This window comes from Peromyscus leucopus, chromosome 8b (assembly GCF_004664715.2).
Source record: "Peromyscus leucopus breed LL Stock chromosome 8b, UCI_PerLeu_2.1, whole genome shotgun sequence".
Lineage (NCBI taxonomy): Eukaryota > Metazoa > Chordata > Mammalia > Rodentia > Cricetidae > Peromyscus > Peromyscus leucopus.
In genome coordinates this window covers 3,641,281-3,667,373 of record NC_051086.1, presented here as the reverse complement: position 1 = coordinate 3,667,373, position 26,093 = coordinate 3,641,281, and the positions used below count along the sequence as shown (strand labels likewise).

The window sequence follows — 26,093 nt, the reverse complement described above, 5'->3', positions numbered from 1 at the left end:
CAGTACAATAGTATTGGTGAAATTTTATTGATTAAAAACATACAAAAATGCCAAATATTTAAAATGATACTTTATAAAAGTCAAATTAAAATGCTTCATAATAATAGCACAATATTTAAGAGAGAAGTGAGTTTTCCAAAGATCCCTTTATTATTCAGGAGGAATGTAAAAGATATTAACTTTGAACTTTATTAAGTTAAATATGTATGATACAATGCCTGGGTAGCCATTAAAATTCGACTATAAAGTATAACTCCCAAAGTAATAAAAAGGGAAGAAGAAAATGAAAAAATTGGAGACAAGTCAAAAGAAGGAAAAAGGACAAAAATCAGGGAAAAAATGAACAGTTAAGATGGTTGAAATAAATCCAAACCATCACAATAAAATCTATTAGCCCTTCACAGTGAACATCATCATCAAATTACTAATAGCCCATAATTCCTTAAGCTCATAATAGACAGAGAAGGTACAGTGTGTACACTATTTCTGTCCAGTGCCGACCTAGAATCCTAGCCAGGGCTATAGGACAGGGAGAAAAAAGAATCTGGACTGGAGTGAGAAATAAGCTTCTCCATATTTGAGATACTAGAGCTATCTATTGAAGAAACCCAAAATTTCTGCAGAGAATTGGCCATTTGCAGAGACTGGATGCTAAAGGATACTGGGCCTCCTGTTCTGTGAGAAGGAAGGGGAGGCAGATGAAATAAAGATGGTAAGATGTGGTAGATTACAAGACTTAAAGGGACAAGCATTCGGATTCCATTGTGGATCGGGCATGGAGTACTTACAGCCTCAAGAATAAGGCCTTCTGTTCTGCCTCCTGCCGCATGCTGGGTTGTGGGTCCACTGTGAGAGCGGACACATTGTAAGTCTGCTTCTAAATGTAACTTTGAGTTTCCGTCAAAGAAGAGAGAGAGACAGAGACAGACAGAGACTGAGACCGAGACAGAGACAGAGAATGCATAGATCTGGAGCTTGAGTCTCTGCAGAGTTGACAGCTGAAGTGATGGGTTTGGGTACACCGAACAATGAGACCTAGGTGACAGGTGGGGGATGCCTGCCTGAGCACTTGGGACCTCCAAATAGAGAGCAGCAGGGCTGTCTGTAGAACAGGGAGACTAAGAAAATAAGTAATAGTACTCTAGGCTGGATAAGATGGCAGGACTAATGCTCTCTCTGTGAACCAGAGAAGGAGACAGTCAGAATAAGAAAATTATTCCCAACGTGATTCTATCCCAATGTGAAGAAAGAAGAAGGGCTTTGGAGTTCCACCTTGGAGGAAAGGGTACCAGAGAAGAGCTGGAAAGAAGACATGCCGCTGAGAACAGCCTCGCAGCCTTAGCTGCACAGTTCCTGGAAAGGAGAGGGACAGACGCTACCTCCACAAGGTAGCGCTGTCCAGCGCTCAGGTGTCTGGGCCAGGAAGTCCCCACAACAATATGAGAACACGGGTTGGGGGCTCTAGATTCTGCTCTTAGAGGTCTCCTAATGCCTCACAGCCCCTCAGTGAGGCAGAGACTATGCACTTGGGAAAGGCCTCAGCATGGTGGGTATCCCAGCACCTTTGGACAGAACCATGCTTCCCAAGGCAAATCACAATGATGTCAGGTCAGTCTTAGTTCCCAAGTCTGTGAGCCCCAGGCCAGCACTGACCAACCATGATGGCCTAGAGCTTGCCCTTAGGGTGTCCTCAGCATCTCCACAACCTGCCTTGCACCCTTGTCTGGGCTCTGGTATACCTGTTTTCCTCTACAAAATAGAAGACTAACTACCTTGGACCAGATATTCAATCTGGTCTAGAGAAGCACTCGGCAAACAGCCCATTCACTGAGGCCACTGAGTAGCCAGGGAGGGGTGGGACCCTAGGGGCTCCTCATGTTTGTTTGGTATACAAGAGTGCTAAGTGATTGATTGATTGATAGATAGATTGATTGATTGATTGATTGACTGATTGAATAGATGAATGTAGTCCCCGTGTCTCTGCTTGAGCTACATCAGGGAATACATCTAGGAGATGCAAACGAGGCTTAGAGACCGGAAGGACAGTACCCAGATGTGCCTCATAAGGTTCCTTATAGTTTTTCTTCTATCCTAAAGATATAATAAACAGCAGGTTCAATAATTGAATGATATATTATTCTTACTAAGGAAACAAACGCTTCTTCGGGCAATGCTTACCTCTAGTGCATTAGAAGCACATGCAGCTATCCTAACACAGCTGCCCATCCCTGACAACCACGTTAGCTTGCTGACCTTTACTCCTCTGGCATACTAGACCTTTCTTACCCAGGAAGTTCATACTTAGTTACAGGGATTTGCAAACACATTTGCTAAATCTCCGTATTATTCAGTAGATAGCTCCCACGTGTGAGTCATTCTCCGAGGAACTGTGAGCCCTGACACGACAGAAACAGCCATTTTTGCTCTTGGCCAAGGATTCATCTAGCTAGCTCACAGACAGCTAACGAGGAGTTAACAAGAAAAGAAAACCAGCTCCCGCTTCATCCTGAAAGGAGAAACATCTCATGTCCTCCATGGCTTCTTCCTACCTGTCTACAGCGGATAGTCTTGTTCTACAAAATTAAGCCATTTAAAGGGACAATGGAAGCAGACAAGACAGTGTCTTATACTTGGCTGTGAGCAGAATATGAAAAAGTTTGCCCAGCCACTGAAGGCCGCAATTAGAGAAGTGGGCCTAGGATCATACCCCAGCACAAGACATCCAAAAGTTGGTGATTCACATGCGGATGATGGGAAATCAATTCTACGTTGAGCCCAGATCTCTTGGCTTTCTCCAGTGGCCTCTAGACTGAACGGTAGAGAAGATGCTACTAGGGCTTGAATGTGGTTTGTCTGTGTCCCACCCACAGGGTTCCTAAGTTGGGAGCCTGGTCATCAGTGTGGTGGTGGGGGGTGTGGAACCTCCAATGGCCACTCCCCAGTCATCTAGCTTCCAGACTGGTTACATATCCCTCCACTCTTGAATCATTCCTGCCATGGGATGCAGCCCACCATAAAGCCTCAGCAGAGCTGAGGTGATGCAGGCACCACTCTAGAACTGAGAGCTTGCCTTGGGTATTCTGTGATTGTAAGAGAACACAAGTTCAAATAATGCTAAGCTCTAGGAAGGGTCGGCTCCTTACTGGAATTCCCATGAGCTCTCATGCACCATGGCCTCACTTGCATGCACCATGAAGTTTTCATGCACCTCACTGCAGCAGGCAGCGATGCTGACTCTCCCTCTACAAGCTCCCAGAATACAGGTCCTTCCTGCTTCTTCTCCTGTGTCCCTGACCTGGCTTACTTGGAACTCTTGCCCACCCCTTTCAATGTGCTAATTTCCTGGATCACATCCTCAATGTTATCATACCCCTTAGCTTGTGCTATAGCTTCAAAGGCAGTTACAGATGGATTTGCACAAAAACACTATTTCCATGCCCCATTCTTACCCAAAACACACACACACACACACACACACACACACACACACACACACACACACTTATTAAAGCACACTTTTGCTCTGCACTCATCATGCTTGGAATTGCTAAGTGATGAATGTCTTTTTGCTTGTTAATGAGATGACAGGTGACTGGGACTTTTAGTAGCTTCCAGATAGAGGGTGATCCCTGGGAAGACCAAGGTAAGATTATTGGGTTGGGACCTTGAGCCTTACTCTTCAGTATCCAAGCAGGTGAGAGATGCCTCAGGTTAAATCACTCACCAACACCTTATGGTTTAGCTCACCATATCCATGAAATAAAGCCTCCAGAAGCCCCAAAGGGAGAACTGGACAGCTGAACATGTGGAGAGCCCCAGAGGGTGGCAGTCTGAAGGGTATATGTGTGGCAGCAATACATTTTTATGAAAATATCTTTTACATACTAGAAGACTAAACTGCTGGACCTCACAGCAAATTAATACTGCACGTTGAGGTCACTTCAGACCTAAAACTGCTGTCCTGCTGTGCATTCAGCCTGTTTGTTTGACCTGCTTTTAAGAGAACAATGTAACAAGCAACCTGATTTGCCTCGAATTTCCCATGTACTCAGTTTCTGCAACGATGCATGGCTTTAATCTTAAGTTTTGTACTCTTCCATGTCCCTGACCCAGAGAGCAATGCCTGTGTAGACGGAGGTGTGCTATCATAATCATTTGCTGAAAACAGCACGCACATCAAAGATCTGTATCTTATAAGGCAGATGTCTGCCATACGTGTTGACAGTAACATGGATACAGGTTGCTAGTCTGTTTGTCGTGTTATATTTGCTTTTCTGGGTGCTTCCGGGTCATGGAGTCAGTAAGCTGCAGTCCCTGTAAAACTCTGCTAAAGATTTATGCATGTATCCCTCATTCCTTCCCTGAGTGATGCTTTCTGTGTTGCTCAATAAACACAGAGCAAAAGTTCTTTGTTAGGGACTCATACGTAGGGACAGACAGACGTAAGGCAGGCATTGACAGACTACAGACAAGCCAGAAACCGTGCACTGCAAAAGACACAGGGAGAGAAGTGGAGAATTCGAATCTGGGCTGGCTCTTGGTCAAATTAGCTCAAGAGGAAGCGCTTTGATTTTTTTCTTTAATGGGACACCGATGCAGTCGGTGCCTCTGGGGCTACCTTTAAAGGGTTTAATTGACACACATATTCGAGCTGCTCACCTCTGCCCTGTCAGGCAGCTCTTTACCCAGTATGCTCTGGTGTCGTTGTAATGGCCTATGTACTTAGTAAATGTAAGTGTTCCCTTAGCTCTGCAAACTACTCTAACAAGTTATTTAGTCTGAGAGGGGTGTTGTGGGAAACCCGATTTATAGATTTGTAGCTGGTTAGTCAGAAGCACAGCTAAAACACCTCTGGCTTGAGCTGGGCCCAGCATCTGAAGTGGGGGCAACCTCAGGAACTGAGCCCCTGACCTGTGGGATCCGACACCACCTCCAGGTACACAGTGTCAGAACTGGGCTGAAGTGGAGGGACCCCCTCACGCTTGTCGTGCGGGAAAGCTCCACACACATTTGGTCACAGATATCTTTCCTGCTGACTCTGGTAGGGAACAGGGGACAAGCTTGTTTTTCTACAGACTTCACTTTTTCCTTCCTTCTCCAGGCCACTACGCCACTGAACCTGAGTTCAAGTCCTCACGCCCACATTGCCACAACAGCTTCAATTTTCCATTGTCTTTCTCCCACAAAGCAACTCCACGGCAGTCCTCCTAAACCATGGTAATCTGCTGCGTCAGACCTCCAAAGGCTCCTCTCCCACAAAGCAGGGTTTTTTGGACTGTTCCTATAAGAAAACAACTTAACCAGGACTTTCATTAGATGTTCATTGACTTGTAAAGTTTGTCCAGATCCTATGCCAACTGTTTATAAAGTCTGATTTCTTTATATACAATGAAAGAATTGGCTGGGTCAGTCGGCACATTTTCCAGGAATGAAGAACAGCACCTAAGCAAAAATCTCCCTACGTGAGGATAAAGGCAAGCTTTCACAAATTAGCTTCCACCCATCTGTCCAGGTGCCCTCTAGTCCCCTGCCTTTACCAGGACCACTCTACCCACAAGCTACCTGTATTAGCCAGCTGTCCCTCAAGGTCACAAACACCTGACATAATCAACTTAGAAAGTGAAAGGTTCATTTTGGTTCCCATTTGGAGACCCAGTTGGAGACACCTCGGGAACAAAAGATTCCCTAGGGTCTCTAATCCTCTCCACACGGCATTTCTCCACTAGTCTAAACCCCACCTCTTAAAGGGTCTACCACTTTCCAAAAGCACCCCAGGCTGGGAACCAAGCATCCAACACATGGACCTTTGGGGGCCATTACCCAAACCATAGTGCTGTCCTTCACACACCTGCTTTCGTATATAACAGAATACACTACAAGTGACAGTCTCTCCCATCAGCATGCGGCTGGGTGACCTACAGCATGTTCTATACCTTTGCGGGCTCTATTTTCTCTTCAATATAACACATACAATGCTGATGGCTTGTATGTTTCTTATATCAGGTGATGCAGAGTCAAGATCAGAGAAGACTTCAGGGACGATGGCAAGAGCACCCAGGGTTCCTATGACATGGTATCAGGAAGGAGGGATTGTCTTTTCCCCCACGGCTTCCTTCCCAAACACCTTTCAGCATTAAAAATACCTCCTGTGAAAAGAGCCACTGATGTTTGCCAGGTGGGGCATTGTTGCCACCTCTGTCTGTCTCCTGTGAACCACTGGCAAGTATCTAAGGTTGCCCTTCATCATTGGTCATTGCCAACCCCTGGGAAGAAGGACTTGATGGCGGGTGGCATGTTTATTGTACCTAATACATCACCATGACTTACTAATTTCCCCGCTCTTAGCAAAGTGCCTAGCCTATAAAACATACTCAACAAATGTTTACCAATATTTCCAAAACCAAAGGAAAAAAAGAACTGTTTAAAAGTCTTTGCATGTGCACAATTTATCCTAACAGCAACTTACTCCACAGTTGACAGAGTGCTTCCATGTATGCTCCTGAGAAACAGGCTGTTAGCTCCCCCTCAGCAGCTCAGCAACTCACAAAACAGATAATAAATTAAAGAGATGTAACCGTTAGACAATATTCCTTTGATGACACTTTTCTCTTCCATCTTGATATGATGCCAAGTTAATGTTATCATAAAATAACCCCATTTAACTGCAATTGTGCCATTTACAGAGCCATTACTGTCATCAAAAACTGAAATTATATTCAAACCCGAAAACAGAGGCTTACATAGGAATAAATGGCATTAACATGCAAACAAATTACATGCGGGAGAAGTGGGGACAGTGGTGTGACAGGCATTCCAGTTTGTGCTCAGCATAAACAGATGATTGCATTTTAATATTTATTCATACATGAACAATGAAAACAAATCACACCGGCAAGTTGAATTCATATTTGTTTAAGAAGACGGAGGTTTATGCATTCCCTCTAAGTACAGACTGCACTGGGCATGCCTGGGCTTTTTTCAACCTGGCTGCCCAGTGCATCCATGACCTGGAGGTCAGCTACTGTGACTGTTTTCATGGGAGAAATCTGGACTTCGAGAGGTGTGAGTAGAGGCCAGGGAGGCAGGATATGGGCAGAATAAATCAAGATACAAAATGAAAACGCCAAGGGAGCTCTGAGAAATGCTGCCCGGGTTCAGCTTGATGATATTAAAAACATACAAAGAAGGGGAGGGAGTGTTCAGTTCAGGATGAGATGAGCTAGACCGGAGGTCCTGACTGCAGCTGTGCACCATACTCCTACAGCCCGTATTAATGAATGGCACCAATGCAGTCTAAAAACACCATCTACACCGTAGCAGTCTTCCTAGGTGAACTGCAGAGAGAAGGCTTACACTTCAGATGTTATGACTCCCGTAAGAATGTATTGTGTGTGTTTCTCTTCCTAAGGAGCTGCTCTGTAGCAGTTTTTCTTTATTCATCCCTTGGGAATGAGGATAAACTCATAGCGGCCTGCAGGGTTTTATCAATAGCAAGGATGGCTTTCCACATCCTCCCAGGACCTCACATGCTTTACTGATTGCCTATTGAGTGATAAAGAGGAATGACATGTGTCAGTTGCAGGAGAAAGGATGCAACTGGAGACAGTCATGTTAAGTGAAATACACCAGACTAAGGAAGAAGTATGGCGACTGTTTTCTCTCATATGCAATATCTAGAATTAAATACACGCATGTGCACTCGCGCACACACAATGTGAAAGGATATGCAAACTATGAGAGGGAAGAAGTCTAGGAGACAAAATGTCTTATGTTTTTCTCATGTATAGAATCTAGATTATACACAGATATCGGTATACAACCTATATAACTTAATTGGGGTTTCTATTGCCTTGATAATACACCATGGCCAAAAGCAATTTGGGGAACCATGACCAAAAGCAATTTGGGGAGAAAAGAGTTTATTTTATTTTACAAATCTCAGGTCACACTCCATTACTGAGGGAAGGAAGGGCAGGAATTCAGGGAAGAAACCTGGAGACAGGAATTGAAGCAGAGACTGTGGTGGAATGCAGTTTACTGGCTTGCTCCTCATGGCTTGCCCAACCTACTTTCTTATGGCATCCAGTGCTGCACTGTTGATAGTGGTCTGGGCCCTCCCATATCAATCATCAATTAAGAAAAATGCCCACAGGCTGTCCCACAGGCCAATCTGGAAGGAGCATTTTCTCAACTAAGGTTCCTTCTTCCCAAATGACTCTGGCTTGTATAAAGTTGACATGAAATGAGATAACACACTATGTTGTTCTCTCATGTGTACAATATGAGTGAAGAAGGGGGACCATTGAGAGAAGAGGGTAGGCTGGAGAGATGGCTCAGAGGTTAAGAGCACTGACTGCTCTTCCAGAGGTTCTGAGTTCAATTCCCAGCAACCACATGGTGGCTCACAACCATCTGTAATGAGGTCTGGTGCCCTCTTCTGACTTGTAGTCATAAATGCTGTATACAAAATAAATAAATAAATCTTTAGAAAGAGAGAAGAGGGTAATCAATGGAACATGGTAGTAAAGGTAGATATGAGCAAGACTCAATAATACATGTATGAAAATATCATAATAAGCACCATTATAATGTACATTAACTAAAAAGGGTAAAGGAAAGAAAAGATGTTCAATCAAAAGTATGAAAGAGGTTAGGGAATTAGCAAGCAAATATACATAGGGAAGGATACAGAGAGCTTCATTGAAGCACCTATTGAAGTCCAGTGTGGAGCATGGGTGTAACAGATGCAGTCCTATGCTGGGCTTCTGCAAATCCTACTGGACTTGATGTATGACATGCTTCATGAATAAGAATGGCTGTACATTTTTGCTGTATAGCACCTGCAATGTAAGTGCTCCCCATCCTCCAGCTGTTAACACACCCTGAACAGTAACCCTGCCTGCATGGCAGGTACTGTTGCTGTGCAGTTATATTTGAGGGAACTGGGCAATCTGCAGATTAAGTAATTTCTCTCAAGGCCCTAAACACCTGTACATGGTGATGTACCGAATCCAAACTCAAGCAACAGGGCTCTGAAGACTGTGTCTCTCCCATGCAAAGGGATGGGGCTGGAGAAGGAGGAGAAATTGTGGAAGGCAGATTGGTCTAGGAGAATGTGCCTGAATGGAGGAGGAGAAGGAAGCAAGGACCAAAGAAGCAGGGATGGAAGGTGTGCAGAAGACAAGTACAAAGAAAACACTGGCACAGGAGTTAAGGTGGCCAAGGGGGCCCAACCACCCTCCAGGAAAACCAGTGCAGCAGAGCTGGGGTCCACCCACACAAGCCAGCAGCAGACCAAGTGAGTCACGGTATCAGGACAGTCTCTACATTGTGGTCCTCAAAGAAGTCAGACACAAAGTCAAAGGTATCTCAACACCCAGGAAGTAAATGTTTATCATAGCTTGATTAAGAAGTCACATTTTAAGCATGAAGACACCAAAACTACTTCTTTCTAATTTAAGTCTGTTCAAAGTTCCCAAAACAGGAAGTGTCCTATTTTTCTTTCTGTTGCTGACAAAACATTGACCAAAAGCAACTTGGAAGGAGTTCATTTGCCTTGCACTTCCTTATCACAGTTCATCATTTGGAGAAATTAAGGCAGGAATTCAGTTACCTGGAGGCAGGCACTGAAGCAGAGACCATAAAGGAGGGCTGCTTACTGGCTTGCCTGCTATGATTTGTTCAGCTTGCTTACTTATATAGCCCACTTGCTTACGGATGGTACTGCCCACAGTGGGCTAGGCCTTCCCACATCAAGCATTAACCAAGGAAAATGCCCCCACAAATAGGACCACATGTTGATCTTATGGAAGGAATTCTTCAGTTGAGGTTCCCTCTTCCCAAGTGACTCCAGATTGTGTCAAGTTGACAAAAACTAACCAGCATAACCAGGCTTTCTGTATCTCCTAGGTGATGGCATGGCCACATCCTACTATCCTGGTATCACATTCATGGACTCCCACAAGGAGTACATTATCTGAACAATTTCATCATTAAAACACTAAAAGATGGGTCCCTGCTTATAGATAGGGAAACTGAGGCTAGCAGAAGCTGAGTCCTTTCCTCAAACAAGTGCTTCCTGTGACAGAAATACCCTCTAGGTCTGCATACATGACCGTGTGCTTGGGGGCCATCACACCCAATGCCTCCTGAGTTATAGCACTATTGGGATCTGTGAAGAGCAAGGATGAATGGAACCAAAGGATGATGCAGCTCCAGGCTCTGGGTCTCCTCCCCTCTAGCACCATCCTCTCATTGGCTCTGCAGATTCATTGATCAGTGCCTGGCCAATGTCCATCACAGAACTAGGGAATGCAATCTACTTCCAACTCCATGTAAAGCCACAATTCAGAAACCTCACGGATCGTACTACCAGGTATTTGAGCCTCGGGATTAAAGATGCTGAAGGGGGCTTTGTAAAGAAGGTCAATGTTTAGTAGACAATCCTTCCACTGTTTCTGGATGCTTTCCACTTGTGGTTTGTCCCACCTGAGAAAAGCCTAGTGGATATCAGTCATGTTTATGGCCACTCAGAATCTGTTGAACACACGCACCACAATTTAGGGATTCATGAAGCAGACGCTGGGTCCTATTCTGCCAGCTTCCATTATGGCTGTGGCCCAGACTCATGTCCAGCCAGAGACATCTACCCCACACACTAGGCAGCTAGTGACATAACAGGGCTACAAGAAACTCACCTTCTTCAGTTCTGGATAAAAACAAATCATCTCCCCTCAAACACAGTAAAATAAAAATGCCACCTAAGAACTGCTTCTCTTCTGTCTGTGCCCAGTTGCATTCTGCATGTTGATACAGAAGAATCCTCACCCTCTCAAGTGTTTGGAAAATACAAAGAAAATTGGCAAGGGAACAAATACTGAGAGCTAGATCAGTAATTACGGACATGGGACAAAGAACAAAGGCGTACCTAGAAACAACACCATGAGCCCCAAAGCAATAATTATGTTATTCCTCTCCAGATGGCCGAAGAATCTCAAAGCATGGATATTCTGCTTTCTAGTTTCCAAGGAAGATGTTCCTGGTTATGGGAAAGTAGCCCAACCTCCCAGTGCCCTTATAGACTCAGGAGAAAGCAGACCATTGCTAAAGACTCTACAATGAACAGGACACACAGCATCTACCAGCTCCTGTAGACACTGGCTGCAGACACTCAGTGGGTCAACATGCATTTTTGTTTAGAGGAAGTATTTGAGATTATTCCTTTGTTGCCATAAAGACATTACTTCTAGACAAATGTCAGTGACATCTCATAGGCTGGAGATACAAAAAATACCAGACTGCCTCACACTCTAGGAAACCAGAGGCCACTGAGGTCTGAAATGACCTTGATGTGTTAGAAGTTCTACAAAATGATGTGCTTGGAAGTAGAGAAGAAAGAAAAGGAGCAAATGTGCTTTGTTCCAGGACATGGGAAAGAAATGTGAAAAGAAACAGACAAGAAGGATGGGAAAGAGGGATAGAGTAGAAAGGAAAAGGAGATGATACCAAAAGGAAGAGTTGAAGACGAATGAACCAAAAGGTATGATCTATCCTTATAGATCACATATTCTCTCTCAGAAGAAGAGATGAGAAATCCTGATCCATGTAGCTGGAACAACAAAGTCTGATGCCTTGAATTCCAAGAAGGTCAACTCTTATAAAGACAAGAAGCTACTGATGGTTCACAACTAATTGTAAAAAAAAAAAAAAGAAAAGAAAAGAAAGAAAGAAAAGAAAAGAAAAGAAAAAAAATCACCTAAACTTGCAAGAATAGTTGCCAAGATCTAACTAATTGGCAAGCTAGGGGATTCGGAACAGATACTTGGCTTTTTAAATAAACTAAGGCATACAGATTTGGGGTGTCATTCTATTCCTTACCTGAAGTTTCAGTGTTTTAGGAAAAGTTCAAAGGGAACACCTTGTTGAGTGTGAAACTTGTGTTATTATCCATCCACTATCACTATCAGATGACGGTAGAGATTTCAGCTTTCTTTTGGTAAGCCACCTCTCCAGCCAAAGTCTATACTCTAGGAAACTGACCTTACCCATGCCACACATGACCACAAACACACAGTTCACTTGAGTCCCACAGTCACACTGTCTGATTACATTAGCACATGACCTAAGACTGTTCTTGACATAAAATTTTGCTGGAATAACAAGGAAGCCAGGACAGCTTCAGCTAATAGAATATGTAGTTCTGTCGTGGAACCCTTGCCTCAAAAGAGGCCAACCAAATGAAAGCAGAGAGTTGCAGAGAAAGAGGCTCCTATAACACAGCGTCTAGAGGTAGCCACACCTGGGTGCCATCTACTCTCTGAGCTTTTCAATATTAGGAACTAAAATGAAGTCTTGTTCTCAGTCAGTTTCAGTTGAGCAGTCTTCATTCATGCTAATAACAGTCCAGACAATATAACCTCTGAAGGTGTTTTTCTTATTTCCTATCATGTACAACCAATCTACCACAGAGTTAGTCAACAGGCTGCCTCACTTTATCATACAGCTAAGATAAATGTAAAGCAATCTTTGGTTGACTACATCTCCATCTCCAGAGCCCTTCAGGGAGACAGCCAAGCTCTGATCCTGACTATCAAAGTCCCTTAAGGTTCTCTGATATGTAATCCCACTTGCTGCCTGTGAGGATCTCCAGAGCAGGCAGCAAAGCCTCAGGAATGATTAATCTGCAGTTACAGCCTTCGAGAGCCAGATCAGTGGCAACCCCTTGCATTCTGCTCTCCCACTAGCACCTCCAGTACTGAGCACAGAGAGAGTCCTAGGAATTCCCCTTAAATAATCTTAAATCAAATGAAGGATGTTAAACAAAACAAAGAATAACTTCAAATCACATAAATCACATTCACTGAGCGAAACATCATTGTCATGTGGTATTATTCCTTTTGTCTTTCCCAAAGGGCTTAGAGAATAAAATTATTATATATTCATGATCTCTAGGCTAGATTTAAATTTTCAAGGTTGCTTTTTAAAAATCAAAATCTAGCTACATGTTTTTCTTGTCTTTGTTTTGTTTGTTTGTGGTACTAGGGATAGAGACCAGGGCCACACGCATGTTCTGCAAACCCTCTACCACCTAGCCAGATCTCCAATCCTGGTATAATTTCTTTAAAAAAAAAATTTCTCCTATCTTCAATAAAAGAAAAAAATCTCCTATATCAAAAAAAAATTGTTGTATTGTTGTATCATATTGATTACAGAGCTAATCAATCACTTTGGCACAACAAATACTTACTGTGAGAATAATGTCCTCGATCGAACGATGAACTTGAACACATACTCTAAAGCTTTTAGAGTTCTAAGGATGGGTTCACACTGTTCCCCTCTGCTGGAGGTATCCAAGTAAGTCTTCAGCACCGTCATCAATTTCCTGAATAAGGGATAATATTTTCAAAATACAGCTCTTTCTAGTCCACAGTGTGGTAATTAGTTTGCTCGGGAAATTATAAGGCATTCAATCAAAGGTTAGAGGTGGCGGAGCAGCAAAGCTCACGACTCATTTGCAAGCACAAAAATAACTGCTTCAAAATATATTTATTACAGGCAATGAATAAGTATTTCCTGCCCATAAAGAAGCCAGCAAAGATAGAGTGGTGAGGGGAAAAAAATAATCTTTTGAGAAGGAAAAAACTAGGCATAATCAGGGGATGTGTGAGGATGATGGTGATAATGTCTTTTTTAACTTCTATTTAGACATGTTATTGTCATTTTCATGGAGCTCCTTTGCTCAGACACTTTCTACAGCTATTCGATACCAGTAGGTCAGACTTTAGAGTGCTTGACCCATCTTTCAAGGTTTCTTCACAACCTGGCTGCCGCCGAATTTGCCTGTGGGTTTCCATCTTTGACCCTGCGTCTCCTGCGTCCAATCAGCACTGACCTACTGAACATGCACATTGGTGCTCTCAGATGACTTCTTAATAAACAGCAGTCAACTAGCTGAATGATCCCATAAACTGCTTGTGTATTTGCCACTGTAAACTATTCACCCACTTTCTGGGTTTTTTGGTTATTTTTAGGATATGTGAATCATTCAAGTATGGGTTGCATAATTCGTTAGAAAAGGGAAAATTCACACAGACTAGTGTCACTGGGAAATGCTCAAGTTCCCTGTGGCCTATGCATCTTGGCAGGACAAACACAGGTGCATAGGAAATCCCTGTACACAGTTACTTACTTGTAGGCCAGGGTAGCACTAAAATGCTGTTGAATGTAAGCCTCCAGGACAGTGTTAAAATGCTGGAATTTCCGGTCTGCAATGAGTCCTATTATGTAGATCTGAAGAGGAGTCAGAATTATTGGGGGTCCTTGAGGGGAGTACCCAGAGCAGGAAACTATTCCCCTGTTATAACTGAGCCCTTGTCACATTTCCTTTGTCCAAGAGATAATCCCTCTAATGAATAATTAATCCTTTTCACTAATACATTGTCTCTCAAAAAAAAAGAATATTTCAAAAAGCGTGCTTTAGGGTATTAGGAGATAAAAGAATTTTCTACTCAACTAAGAGAAATCTCAGGTTGTCATTTGACCGCTTTCTCTGTTGTAGGACTTCCAGAGTCGGTGATATACTCCTGTGCATTACAAATCTACAGGAGACTCGTTCCACATTCAGCTCTTCCATCAGGAATTTCAGCAAAGGACCTTTTAGTCACGGAGCATCTTTCCTGTATGGCCAGCATTCTAGAGGACCTTCTTTAAATGCACTTGAGAAAGCCAGTTATCTCCAAGCAACCTCTTCCGAGATGCAAACATTCATGACACAAGGCTATTTTACCAAGAGTTGGCTGGTCATGGATAACCCTAACAGCCTTCTTTCTCTCCTCTAAGTTATATTAAATGTATTCATTAATTTGTGGATTGACAGTGCTGGGGGTGAAACTCAGAGCTTCCCACATGCTGGTGAGTGTTCTAACACAGGGTTAGACCCCCCTGCCCGTTTCCCACGCTTCTTTTCACAAAGCATGGAGAAATTGGAATGCAAGAGAGAGATAAGAATGAGACCCTATGGGAAAGCAGGAGAAAAGTGTGGATGGCTTTCCACCTTGGAAAGTTCACTGGGAAGGTCAAAATGACCCAGGTTAATTAATTATAGGACATCAAGAAGAGATGGCAAGACAGATAGGGTAACACCTGGGTGGTTTATAACCTGGCCTCCGACTCACTCCTAGCATTCCTGGAAAGCTAAGGCTGTCATTTACCAGTCCCCAGTCTCATGAACTGTCAACCAGACATCAACACTCTAACATCAACATGTAATCCCACCCCTACTCCCATCACTTGTCAAGCCTCAGACCCTCAGATGAACTGGAAACATGGAAGATAACCAGCAGCTACTCACTAGTCTGCTCGTCAAAGGTTCTAAAACCTTAAAATATCCATGGCAAGAACCACATAGCCTGTATGTTCTTATTTTTCTCACAGTATGACAAGCATTCAAACCTGATGTTGCTGAACAGTTGCCCCCACTCTCTTACCAAAGCATCAAAGACGAGGATGTCATACTCATTACTTTGAGAGTGTTCCATCATGATGTTGAAGAGGGCATCCAGAGTGTCCTGGAGGAACTGGATAAAGAAGGACAGTTGCATTCAGAAAGAGGACAGATAGCCCACAAATCTCATCCCTGTGTGTCCTTCCAAGAGAACAGGAGCACACACTCTCCATGTGCCACATTCCAGAGCCAGGGGTCCAGAGCAGTTTCATGCATAAGCTCCAGGACTTGGAGTGACATGATCTCACAGCAGTAGCACAGATACATGTATTAAGACATTTTCCATGACAGGATTCTGCACCATACAGAAGAGCAAAACCACTTCCATGCGCCACAACGAGGAAGACCCTACAAACACTGGATTGAGTAAACAAATCAGACCTGTAATGTCCATTCTCAGTTACTCTGTATTTATGAACTCCAAGAGTAAGGTGGAAAAAAATCAGTGATGATAGCGATCAGCCTAATGGTTGCCCCTCTGATGGAAGTGTATGAGGAACATTCAGAAAACCTAGCAATATTCTGCACCTTCATAAGCTAGATGGGGTGCACATGCATAAGAATTCTTTGAGCTGCCCTTGGCTGTTCTCTGTACCTATATTATTGTATGTATATAACAAAAAATTCTATAACCAAATGTTTATAAAGAAGGAAATAATAGAAGACAGAGAAGATAATGTAACTGGCCCCCGCACCCCAGCAAGCTGACTTCTCCAGGCTGCCCAAAGACAACAGATCTGGGGGAATTCCTTTGCCATTCCTAAATTAGGTAGATGGGTCAATGGTATATATTTAAAGCATTGATCAGGAAATTCTGCCACGTTTCATTTGGGCAATTAAATAAAACGTGATTCCATTTCTTCCCTCCTAAGAGTAAGTCAATAAATTTCCCACAATCCCTCAAGACTCAGTGACCACACAAAGATGTCTGATCTCTACTTTCTAGCTATTCCAAGTTCTTGATGGAAACACAATCGCCAGGACTATCGGGAAAACCTGCTTCAATTCACAGTGCTACAGAGGAGAGCTGGTTTAATTAGACCTGCTGTTCAGCTGCATCGCACTCTCCACCACCACGAGGAAGCAGTGTCTGATATTTGCATAGTTTTCTACTTGCTTCACTTAAAATGTAAGCTCTGGTGTCTTTCTTTCTCTTACCATTAATATATAATGCTTTCCAAGGGGCACAAACTAAATATTTTGCATATAGTGTTAAGATGCCATACTGTTACTCTATTACTATATGTGACCATGGGTAACAGCCAAAAAGTTAGTGTATCTTGACTTTCCCAAGTTTTATATGCTTTAGCACACCTATTATTATGCACTATGTATAAGAGACTCTGTTGAGTGATTTTTAAATGTTATCACTTCAAAGGCTCATAACAATCCTGAGAAATGTGTCATAGTCATAATATTATGACATGAAAACATGCAAGTGGGAGAATTGAGATCTACATCCAAGTTGGTTTATTTCCAGGGCCTAATTCAGCCAGGTTTTTTGTTTGGTTGGTTTTTTTGGTTTTTGTTTTTTTGTTTGTTTGTTTGGTTGGTTGGTTGGTTGGTTTTGTTTTGATGCCCTATGTTTAGAGCCTGCCTGGATTTCCCAATAGGGTTGTTTCCTCCCGGTGGATTGGGGCAGTATGTTATCATCAGAGGTCAAGTCATCCCACTCCTTCAACATTTTGTTCTGCCCCTTACAGCTCCAACACTGGTAGATGAATCCAAGCAAAGTCCACTGACCTTCACCACCTCCTCTCCATCCACAATCTTCAACTTCTCTAAATTCTCCTGGAGCAGCTGTGGCTTCATCCGCCACTTCAGCAAACCCAGCAGACCCACTAGAGAAGAATCCAGAAAGAGATTTATCATTCCTGGCCAAACCGTCCCACCTGTCCCGATCCCCCCCCCCCCAGACCTTACGCTCACGGGCACAAGCTCCACAGACCCAACTCTCAATGGTTCCATTACCGTTCTGGGTGAGCTTTGTGGAGCACACCAGGGTGGAAATGGAGAACACATCCCGGGAGCTGACAGAAAGCCCCCCAACGCTGCTGGAGCTCCGACTCAGCGTGGCTCCCTTGTTTTCCGAATGGTGTCGATAAGACGGAAGTGTCAGGTAAGCGCTGGCGTCTTCCATCTTCTTGCTGTCTCCCTAGAAACAACACTTTGGTCACTGCTCCAGGGCAAGCCACACAGAGCCTGTGGTGGTCAAATTACATACCCTGTGAGGCTGGAAGTTCTGAAACAGTGAGGAAATCGTGGAAGAAGCGATATGAGGCAGCACTGTTTTCCCACAAAATAGGTAGGCATCCAAAATCACACAAATGGAAAGGGGGTGGCTCTATGAACCGTATATAAGAGAACTGAAACTCCCAGACCATAAATAACCCATCTTAACTTTTTGAGGCAAAAAGAAAGGGTAAGATGCCCACCAGTAATATAGGAAATCCATTCTAAACTAGAGGTTAATGATGAAGGCCATAAGTCTGAACCTTGTCATTCAAGTCCATGTCGCCTTGGATTCATTCTTTGGCCTCTCTGGGTCATCTTTCTCACTCATAACCTGTGTCACCTGTGTCACAGGGTTTCTCAGAAGCGTAGGTATTATAGGAGGCCATACTGTGTCCTCACTCTGTAGCAGGAGCTGTACCAGGCCCCTTTTCTGCCTTAGTTCACCTCATTTAAGGCTCAAAATCATTCAGAACACAGCCTCCTAGCCTCAGTTTGCAGATGGGGAAAATTAGGATTGGTGCAACTAGGTAGAAAAAAAAAAAAACCAGCTGTCGCTGCTCCTCTGCCCCCAAGTTCACAGACTGATGGGGAAGAAAGAGTCCAAGCCCATTTGTACTCCAGTGTGGTGAGGAGGAAACAGAGGCCATAGAAGAAAGGCAAAGAGTCTCAGAGAAAAGTATCATGTGATGTGGTTATGTCCGACATGGGCATCAGGACAATTGCAACTTGAAAGCCAAGAAATCTGAGATGAAGGTCTGACCCTGCCAGTCTCTTAACTATGCCCATTTCATGCTTTGCCTCCAGCCCCAGGCTGATAATCCTTCTGTCATGACAGTGGGAAACAATGCAAGGAAGATCCAAGAAAACACTCCGCACACCATTTGTGAACAGCCCAAGTCCCTGGAGGTAAAAATCAGAAGAGTGGGCACAGGGAGGTATGTACTTTAGAGCTTACACAGCCCTTTCATCTTGTTGAGTTTTCACGCATGCCGCCATAACTGCTTGCTGTGGCTTAACTATGATGGTTAGCATCAACTGCTAACCTGACAGGATCTAGGACCACTTAGGAGACAAGCCTCTGGGCATGCCTCTGAGGGAGTTCCTGGACTAAGTTAATTAGCAAGCTGGCATAGCTATATCTTTAATCCTAGGTCTTAGAAGACAGAGGCAAGCAGATCTCCGTGAGTTCAAGGTCAGTCTGGTCTACATACGGAGTTCCAGGCCAATTGGGATTCCATAGTGAATAATAAATAATAGACTGGATCAATTAAGGTTGGAAGATCTACCCTAGATGTAAGCAGTATCATCCATTGGCTGAGGTCTCTGATTAACAACAGTGGTTATCTCCTGCTTGCTGACTAGAGTGCAATGTGGTCAGTGGCCTGAAGCTCCTGTCTCCATGACTGCCCCAGCATGATGGATTTTACTCTGGAATTATGAGCCCAAATGAGCCTTCCTTCGGTGTTCTTGCCAGGAATACCGTCACAGCAATAAGAGAAGTAACTAATACTGCTCCAACATTCATATGCTGGACTCGTGCTGGCCAGTGCAGAGTTGAAATCACAAGAGCTTTTGAAGATCCTTGGGCCATTGAGGCACTGTCCTTGGAAGGAATTAGGTAATTCTCACGGGATTATGGTTACTTCTCAAGAAAGGATTGTTATAAAATCCTGGCTTGGCGCCACTGAGTCTATCTGACTTCCTTTTTGGGATGTGGTCTCTCTCACACACATAGACTATTGCCAATGATAGGACACAGCCAGGGCAGCCTTCACCAGAGCTTAGCAGTGTGGACGCCATGTTCTCCAACCCCCACAGCTGTGGGCTGAGAAATGCCTCTGAGTTACAGCGCAGTCTGCCTCAGGTATTTTGTTATAATATCATGAAGTAGACTAAAATACCGCTTATGAAAAATGAAGCAGAACTGAAACTTCTACTTAGTGATGGAGTGTTTGCCTCATGTGATGCCCTGGGATCAGTCCCTGGGACTGTCCTCTCCCCTTCTTCCAGGAAGAAGAAAAGAGAGAGGTGGGGAAGGAAACTGAGACTTAGGAAGCTGTGAAATGAGCAGCAGGGGCTGGGGCCCTAGATTTTAACAGCTACAGCGCAGCATCCCTCAAATGTTTCTTGTATGTTTTCTACACATTCCTGACAAGGGTCCAGAGCCCCTTCCTTCACAGAGGCCTTTGCTCATCACTGTCCTGTTTGTATTCAATGCCTCATTTCCTCCCCGTAAGGATTCACAGAGGGCTCAAAGAAGAGGAAACAGAGGTCCAGAGAAGTTAAGATTTTGTCCAAGGTCACACAGCTTATGAGCCCTGGGGAGCGTAATTTTGGAGTCCCCGCTGTTAGCAACCAAGCCAGGCCGCCACCACTCCTCTGCGGCCTGCATGACCTCCTCCACCTTACCTTGAGAACAATCAATTCGTGGTATCCGTCCTGCAAAGTGGTTCCATCTTCTTTCATGAGCTTCACATATGACATGGCGAAGTTCTTTTCTCCTTTGTCTTTAGCTGGAGACAGCATTGCAAAGTCAGAAGACAAAAGAATTGAAAAGCCAAGCTCCCGCCAACTGTTCTGTCCCCCTCTCCTCGCCGGAACGGCAGGCATGTCGTGAGGGGCATACTCACATTCCAGTGATGACCGGTGTCGGAACATGAACCGCAGATGGATCCTCTGCATGTCCTCGATAGGGACAGCCACCTCAGCGGGCAGAAAGGACAGCTCAGGAGACAATGAGTTGCACAGACCCCCACCCCACCCCAGCCTCAGCAGCCTGACCATTTAACTTGGAACAGTACATGCTGATTTACTTCCCATCCATCAAGACTGATGAGCTGTAAATAAATTACATAAGAACTAGCTATAAGGAGAAAATAAAGTATCAGATGTAATCCATTTGGCAAATTGCATCCCCAGCCAATGAAAAGAAGTCCATAAATTATAGTGAGGAAAAATGAATCTCCCCAAATTGATATAAAAGTCACATAACTTTAGCATGTGATTTGATGCAGTGCAAGCTGCAGTATGCACATTTTTCCTGCATATCCTGGGAGCCCTGGAAATTGCAGCCTGACTTGGGGGCTTTGCTTGATGGCTCTTGCATATGCAAACTAATAAAAGTGCTTTAGTTATATATATATGTGTGTGTGTTTGTATCCCAATATGTTCCAATCTATATTTAATCATATATATGTATATATACATATACACATATGTATACAATGTGTATATGTATATATATGTATATATATATATATATATATATATATATATATATATATATATATTCTAGACTCATCCCCTCTTCGGTCGACACATGTCCTGATGCCTTTGCTTTCAAAGCCACTACATGAGGACAATCACCCACAAGGTCACCTCAGCATCATCCTCCAACTCAACCCCCTCGAGTCCACTGACACCTTCAACTGAAGTGCTTTCATCCTGGCCCTTGAGCACACTGCTTCCTAAGTCTCAGGAGGCAATTCAGGACAACACAGACAAACTAGGCTATCTGCAAGAATCAGACTTGGATTGGAAAGTACAGAAGGCTTGCACTGTGCAGGTGACTATTAAAAAACAGAGGTGTGTGCTGTGATACTTTCTGTTTCAAAAAACAAAATTCGAGACAGAGGAGGTCCACCATTCTGTCTGTGTTTGAGACTGAGCAAAAGAGCTGAGAGGCTAAGAGGTGCCCACACTCTCTTGTCCTCTCCTTAAAGACTGAAAGGGGTTATCAGGAGCTGCAGTCATGCAAGGCACTAGCCAAGCTGATGTATGGTAGACCCTGCACCCAAAGAGCTTATGCTCCACATAGACGACAGTAATGGATATGTGGCAATGGCTAACACAGAAGGAAACTAACCAGGGTGCAAGGGAGCTCACAGAGCACAAAACCTACCTGGTCCCTTTTCAGAGAGAGTGTACAAAGAGACCTGCTGTGGAAAATAGGAACCTAAGTGACAAGGCAAAGCCCATGGTGTGAATAGCCATAGCCAAATAAAAGTTATATATCTGTCTTGAGTCAGTAGTCAGAGCACAGGCTGAGGAAAGAATCTACTAATGTCTGGCAAAGCTAGTTGAAGCTTTGATCATGCTTTACTGTTCAGAGAGTTGTTTTCTAAGTCTTGTTCCAATGGCGATGTTCCTCTCTGCCTACTATAATGATTCGGCAGTTTGTCCATAGGGCCGCTTCTGTCTGAAGTACTACTCACAAAAGTCATTTTGATTGACTCACAGTCATTTGCAATCTTTGTCTCTCTTCCCTACTCAACACAACAACACAGGTTCCATTCACAAGAAGTCTAGTCCACTTTGGCTAACTGAGCAAGAGAACTGGTGGCTAACTCATTGGGCCACCATGGACATGCTACCAGACACAATCTAAGTTACTGTTTCAGAGCTGTGGAGGTTCCTCAGAGGAGCCCATGCTCTCATGGATGATGACGTCTGTAACTCAAGAGCCAAAAACCAAGTTGATTCCGTCATTCTGTATCCCTCTGGTAAGTATGGTCAATTGGTTCCAGAATTGAGCAGGGCATCCCATGAAGGAAAACATGCATATTCTTACATACTGTTCAAAGGTGTGTGTCAAATCTCACACCTCCCCAGATTGGAACAACATTCTGGTTCCATTGGAACCATTCTGGTTCAACAGAATGCTATACCTAGGATATGGTTCTACCAGGAAAAGGAGCAGCCAGCCCACTGGCCAGTGAGGCCTGGGTATGCACTACTCTCTTTCCTTTGCACTGCTGGAGAGCACACCCACATTAGACCCTGAAATGAAGAATCCCCCTTTTGAAGCCTATATTTGTCTCATAGTTCTCAGCATCCCTCATATTTATCTAATCGGGGAGTACTTTTTTTTAACGAAACATCACTTAGTAGCTTCAGAATGTTGGGGGACTGGGAGATTTATATGAGAAAGACTTTAAAGAGCACAATACTACATCCTTCTCTTCCTTCTCCACCACAATCAATATCCTTGTATTGTCAACTTGACGGTACCCTTCAGTCACCTGGGAAGAAGGACCCTCAATTGAAGAATTCTCCAGATCAGATTGGCCTGTGGCCATGTCTGTGAGAGATTGTCTTGATTGATGACAGATGTGAGAGGCTTCAGCCCACTGTGGGTACTATCATTCCTAGGCAGGTAGCCCTTGGCTGTGTAAGAAAGCTAGCTAAACATAACCCAGTGAGCCAGCCAGTCAGTAGCATTCTTCCGTGGCTCCTGCTTCCAGATTCTATCTTGATTTCCTGCCCTTCCTTCCATCACTGATAGCTTGTGATCTGGGCGTATGAGTGAAGTCAAGCCTCCCCTCATCTGTTGCCTTTATCTTGGTGTTTATCATAGCAACAGAGTGAGTCCACTAGAATAATGGAGCAGGCATGAAGGTGCCTGGAACGGTGGGTTAAAGTGTCGCGTTGGGGGAGACACTTGAAGAAATGCCTAGTCTGGACTCCATAAAACTGCCTCTCATCATCTAAGGCAGTCAAGAGTAAGTCGTATTGACTGAATGCCTACTCCCTTAGGGAGCCTTCCGGGTGCATTAAATCATTCCTTCTACGCAGTTATCATGTTACTCCCACTTTACACGGGAGGAAACGAATGCACAGAGTGCTTGAACGACTCGCCCCTGGTGAAGGGGCGGTAGAGCTGAAGTATGAACCCTGGGCCTCTAAGGATCTGCTCTCGCTCTGCTTGTAAGACTGAACTCCTAAAAGGAAGGCGGAATGCTAATGGCCCCAGCCCACCCCTAACCTCTCCGCTGGCAGAGAAGGGCATGAACCTTGAGCTCTGCTCAGGCTGCAACCCTAGCTTGAACACAGTGACAGTGGGGCCACTTGTTCTGTACCAGGTTCCTCACCTGAAAAATGAGGGACATGGAATACAAACTCACAGGGTGGTTGTACGCAATAAGTGGATCACTTAAATAAAACCCAACACTGTGCCCGACTTACTGCAAAACTAGGTATACACTCACTGCCATTGTTACTGTTAATGTCATTATTACCTTGACTGTTTCCATCCAGCGTGGCTGTTTGACTTGATAGTATACCACTGAGTGGTACTCGTTCATGGGCTTGTCCCCAGCTCCCACACAAATTGCATTCTGACCAAGACAAAAATGGAGAGAAAAAAAAAAAACAGTAATATTGCCATTATCTGAGCTTGGGTAGTTTTGGCCCCAGGGACAAAGCTAATCTTAGGATCCAAGAACAGCTTCACCTTCTCTAACCCTTCTGCCAGGCTCCTATACCGACAGCCCTTTTACGTTATGGATTTCTCCACTGTCATCCCCAGCCTGGGAGTGACAGCCGCTTAACTACAGAAAGTCTATTACTTCTCTTCTGAAATGAACTGGAGCCCGCCAGGCACTGACATGGCAGCCTTGTTGTAAATGGTAACTATAACCAGCCTTGGAGTTACTGTGTGCTGTCAGTCTTACTAAATCCTGTCTGTTGCCCGAAAGTGAATGTTCATAACGTTTACACGCAGTAACCCCCTTCTGATGGACTCCCAAAGCTAATGCACCACAGTGGGTGTGTGCTTACTGGGCAGCAGGAGATGGCAGCCGCTTCAGAGAGACACCTGCGTGACTGATCTGGAGAACAAGTGTGGGGTGAGAGGCTGAGGGAGGGTGATTCAGGGAAGCACAGATGAGCATTCTCTGGGACCAGACCTAGGCCAAGCTCGAGAGGACTGAATGTGATGTGAACTTTGTGGGTAAGAGCTCAGACAAGCTTACCAGTCATTTTGACAATGGGATATGATAGCAGGTGCATGGACAGACAGACAGACAGATTACAAGAAGGATATTTAAGCACAGCTGAGGAATCAGGAAAGTTTCCTTGGAGGTAAAGACAGCCAAGCATTCTAAGCTAACTTTGTGTGGGAATATGGGGAGTTCTGAGTAGGGAACGCAGAACGTGCTAGTCAGCAGAGGGTATTTGTTCTTTGCCATTAGAAAAAAAAAATCACCTTCAGTGCTTCAGAAAGGAGCTAAGTGATCAGCTCCTAACTCTCATTCCTTCCCCATCCCTCACTCTCCTCCTCCAACCTCTCTGTGTTTATTAAATCACTTGGGGCCTCAGCACAATATCCAAGCCAAGATCAGCCCAAAGGGGCCAAAGTGTGGTTTGCATGCCCCTTTTCAATCTTTAACCTCAAGTCTCCAGACTCTCAGGAACATGATGATTGGTTTTGGGGTAGCAATCTCTGAAGCTATCAGTTGAGTCACTCTGGGAAATTTTCTGGTGGGTGAGGAGGGCAGGCCTCTCACCAGATTCCATGGGATGCTCCAATAGATCCTTAACCAGACTGAGTCACCAAAGCTAGCCACAGACTGGTATTCTGTGAGAAAGAATACTACACTGTGAGAAAGAGGACCTTCTGCTGATACTGGAAACCTCTTTCTACTTGCCAAGATACCAGCAAGAAATAAGCTCAGCTTCTGGGAGGTTTGAATGAGAATTGACTCCTACAGGCTCCTATATTTGAATGCTTGGTCTGCAGTTTGTGGAACTGTTTGAGAAGAATTAGGAGGTGTGGCCTTGTTGGAGGAGGTGTGTCACTGGGGGTGGATGTTTGAGGTTTTAAAAGCCCATGCCAGGCCCAGACTAACTCACTCTCTCTCTCTCTCTCTCTCTCTCTCTCTCTCTCTCTCTCTCTCTCTCTCTCTCTGTCTCTCTCTCTCTCTCTCTCTCTCTCTCTCTGTCTCTCTCTCTCTCTCTCTCTCTTCTTGAATCAGATATAAGCTCTTAGCCTGCCTGTCTACTGACATGCTCCCACCATAAGGATAACAGTCAGATTCTAACCCTCTGAAACCATAAGTAAACCCACAATTAAATGCTTTCTTTTATAAGTTGTCTTGGTCATGGTGTCTCTTTGTAGCAATAGAACAGTCACTAAGGCAACTTCAGTGCTGAAGGATGGTACCTCTGACAAAATCCATTATAAAATAGGACACAGAATCCTACTAGAACACCCCTTCTGTAGAACAAAGATACCCATGAACTGGAAGTGAAGGAAGATACTGTTTATGACAGGAGGAAGCCTTGCAGAGCTTCTGGAAGCAGTAAGCTGAAATGTGCTTCCTAAGGTTTCTGCTCTTTAGGGGAGACTCTGTACCATGCTCAGTCCTTACTACATGCCACCCAACTCAAGTCAAACCTCACGCTCACTTCTTCTGTTATAACCATTCCAAAGCTGGGTAAACTGAGGCTCTGAGGGGCAGAGCTGGAACAACACCCCAGGCCCACTAGCCCCTGTGCAGTGTCCCCTCTTTCACAGCTGGCATGCCTTCCAGCCTGGAGAGATTTATCCTGGTGTCATTTACAGGCTCACAGTTTC

At 44.3% G+C, this 26,093-nt stretch overlaps 1 protein-coding gene across 1 annotated transcript in view; it reads right to left on the bottom strand.

Annotated features, from left to right (window-relative positions):
* The window catches only part of Dock2 (dedicator of cytokinesis 2), a 419,098-nt gene that overhangs the window by 312,799 nt on the left and 80,206 nt on the right, over positions 1 to 26,093 (bottom strand). Inside the window, exons 15-22 of the mRNA XM_028894904.2 lie at positions 23,755 to 23,853; positions 20,368 to 20,440; positions 20,147 to 20,250; positions 17,474 to 17,657; positions 17,246 to 17,343; positions 15,486 to 15,575; positions 14,189 to 14,289; positions 13,247 to 13,381 (exon numbers count right to left, since the gene is read on the bottom strand). Of these exons, the coding sequence (XP_028750737.1) occupies positions 13,247 to 13,381; positions 14,189 to 14,289; positions 15,486 to 15,575; positions 17,246 to 17,343; positions 17,474 to 17,657; positions 20,147 to 20,250; positions 20,368 to 20,440; positions 23,755 to 23,853 (884 nt within the window). The remainder of the gene's footprint in view (positions 1 to 13,246; positions 13,382 to 14,188; positions 14,290 to 15,485; positions 15,576 to 17,245; positions 17,344 to 17,473; positions 17,658 to 20,146; positions 20,251 to 20,367; positions 20,441 to 23,754; positions 23,854 to 26,093) is intronic.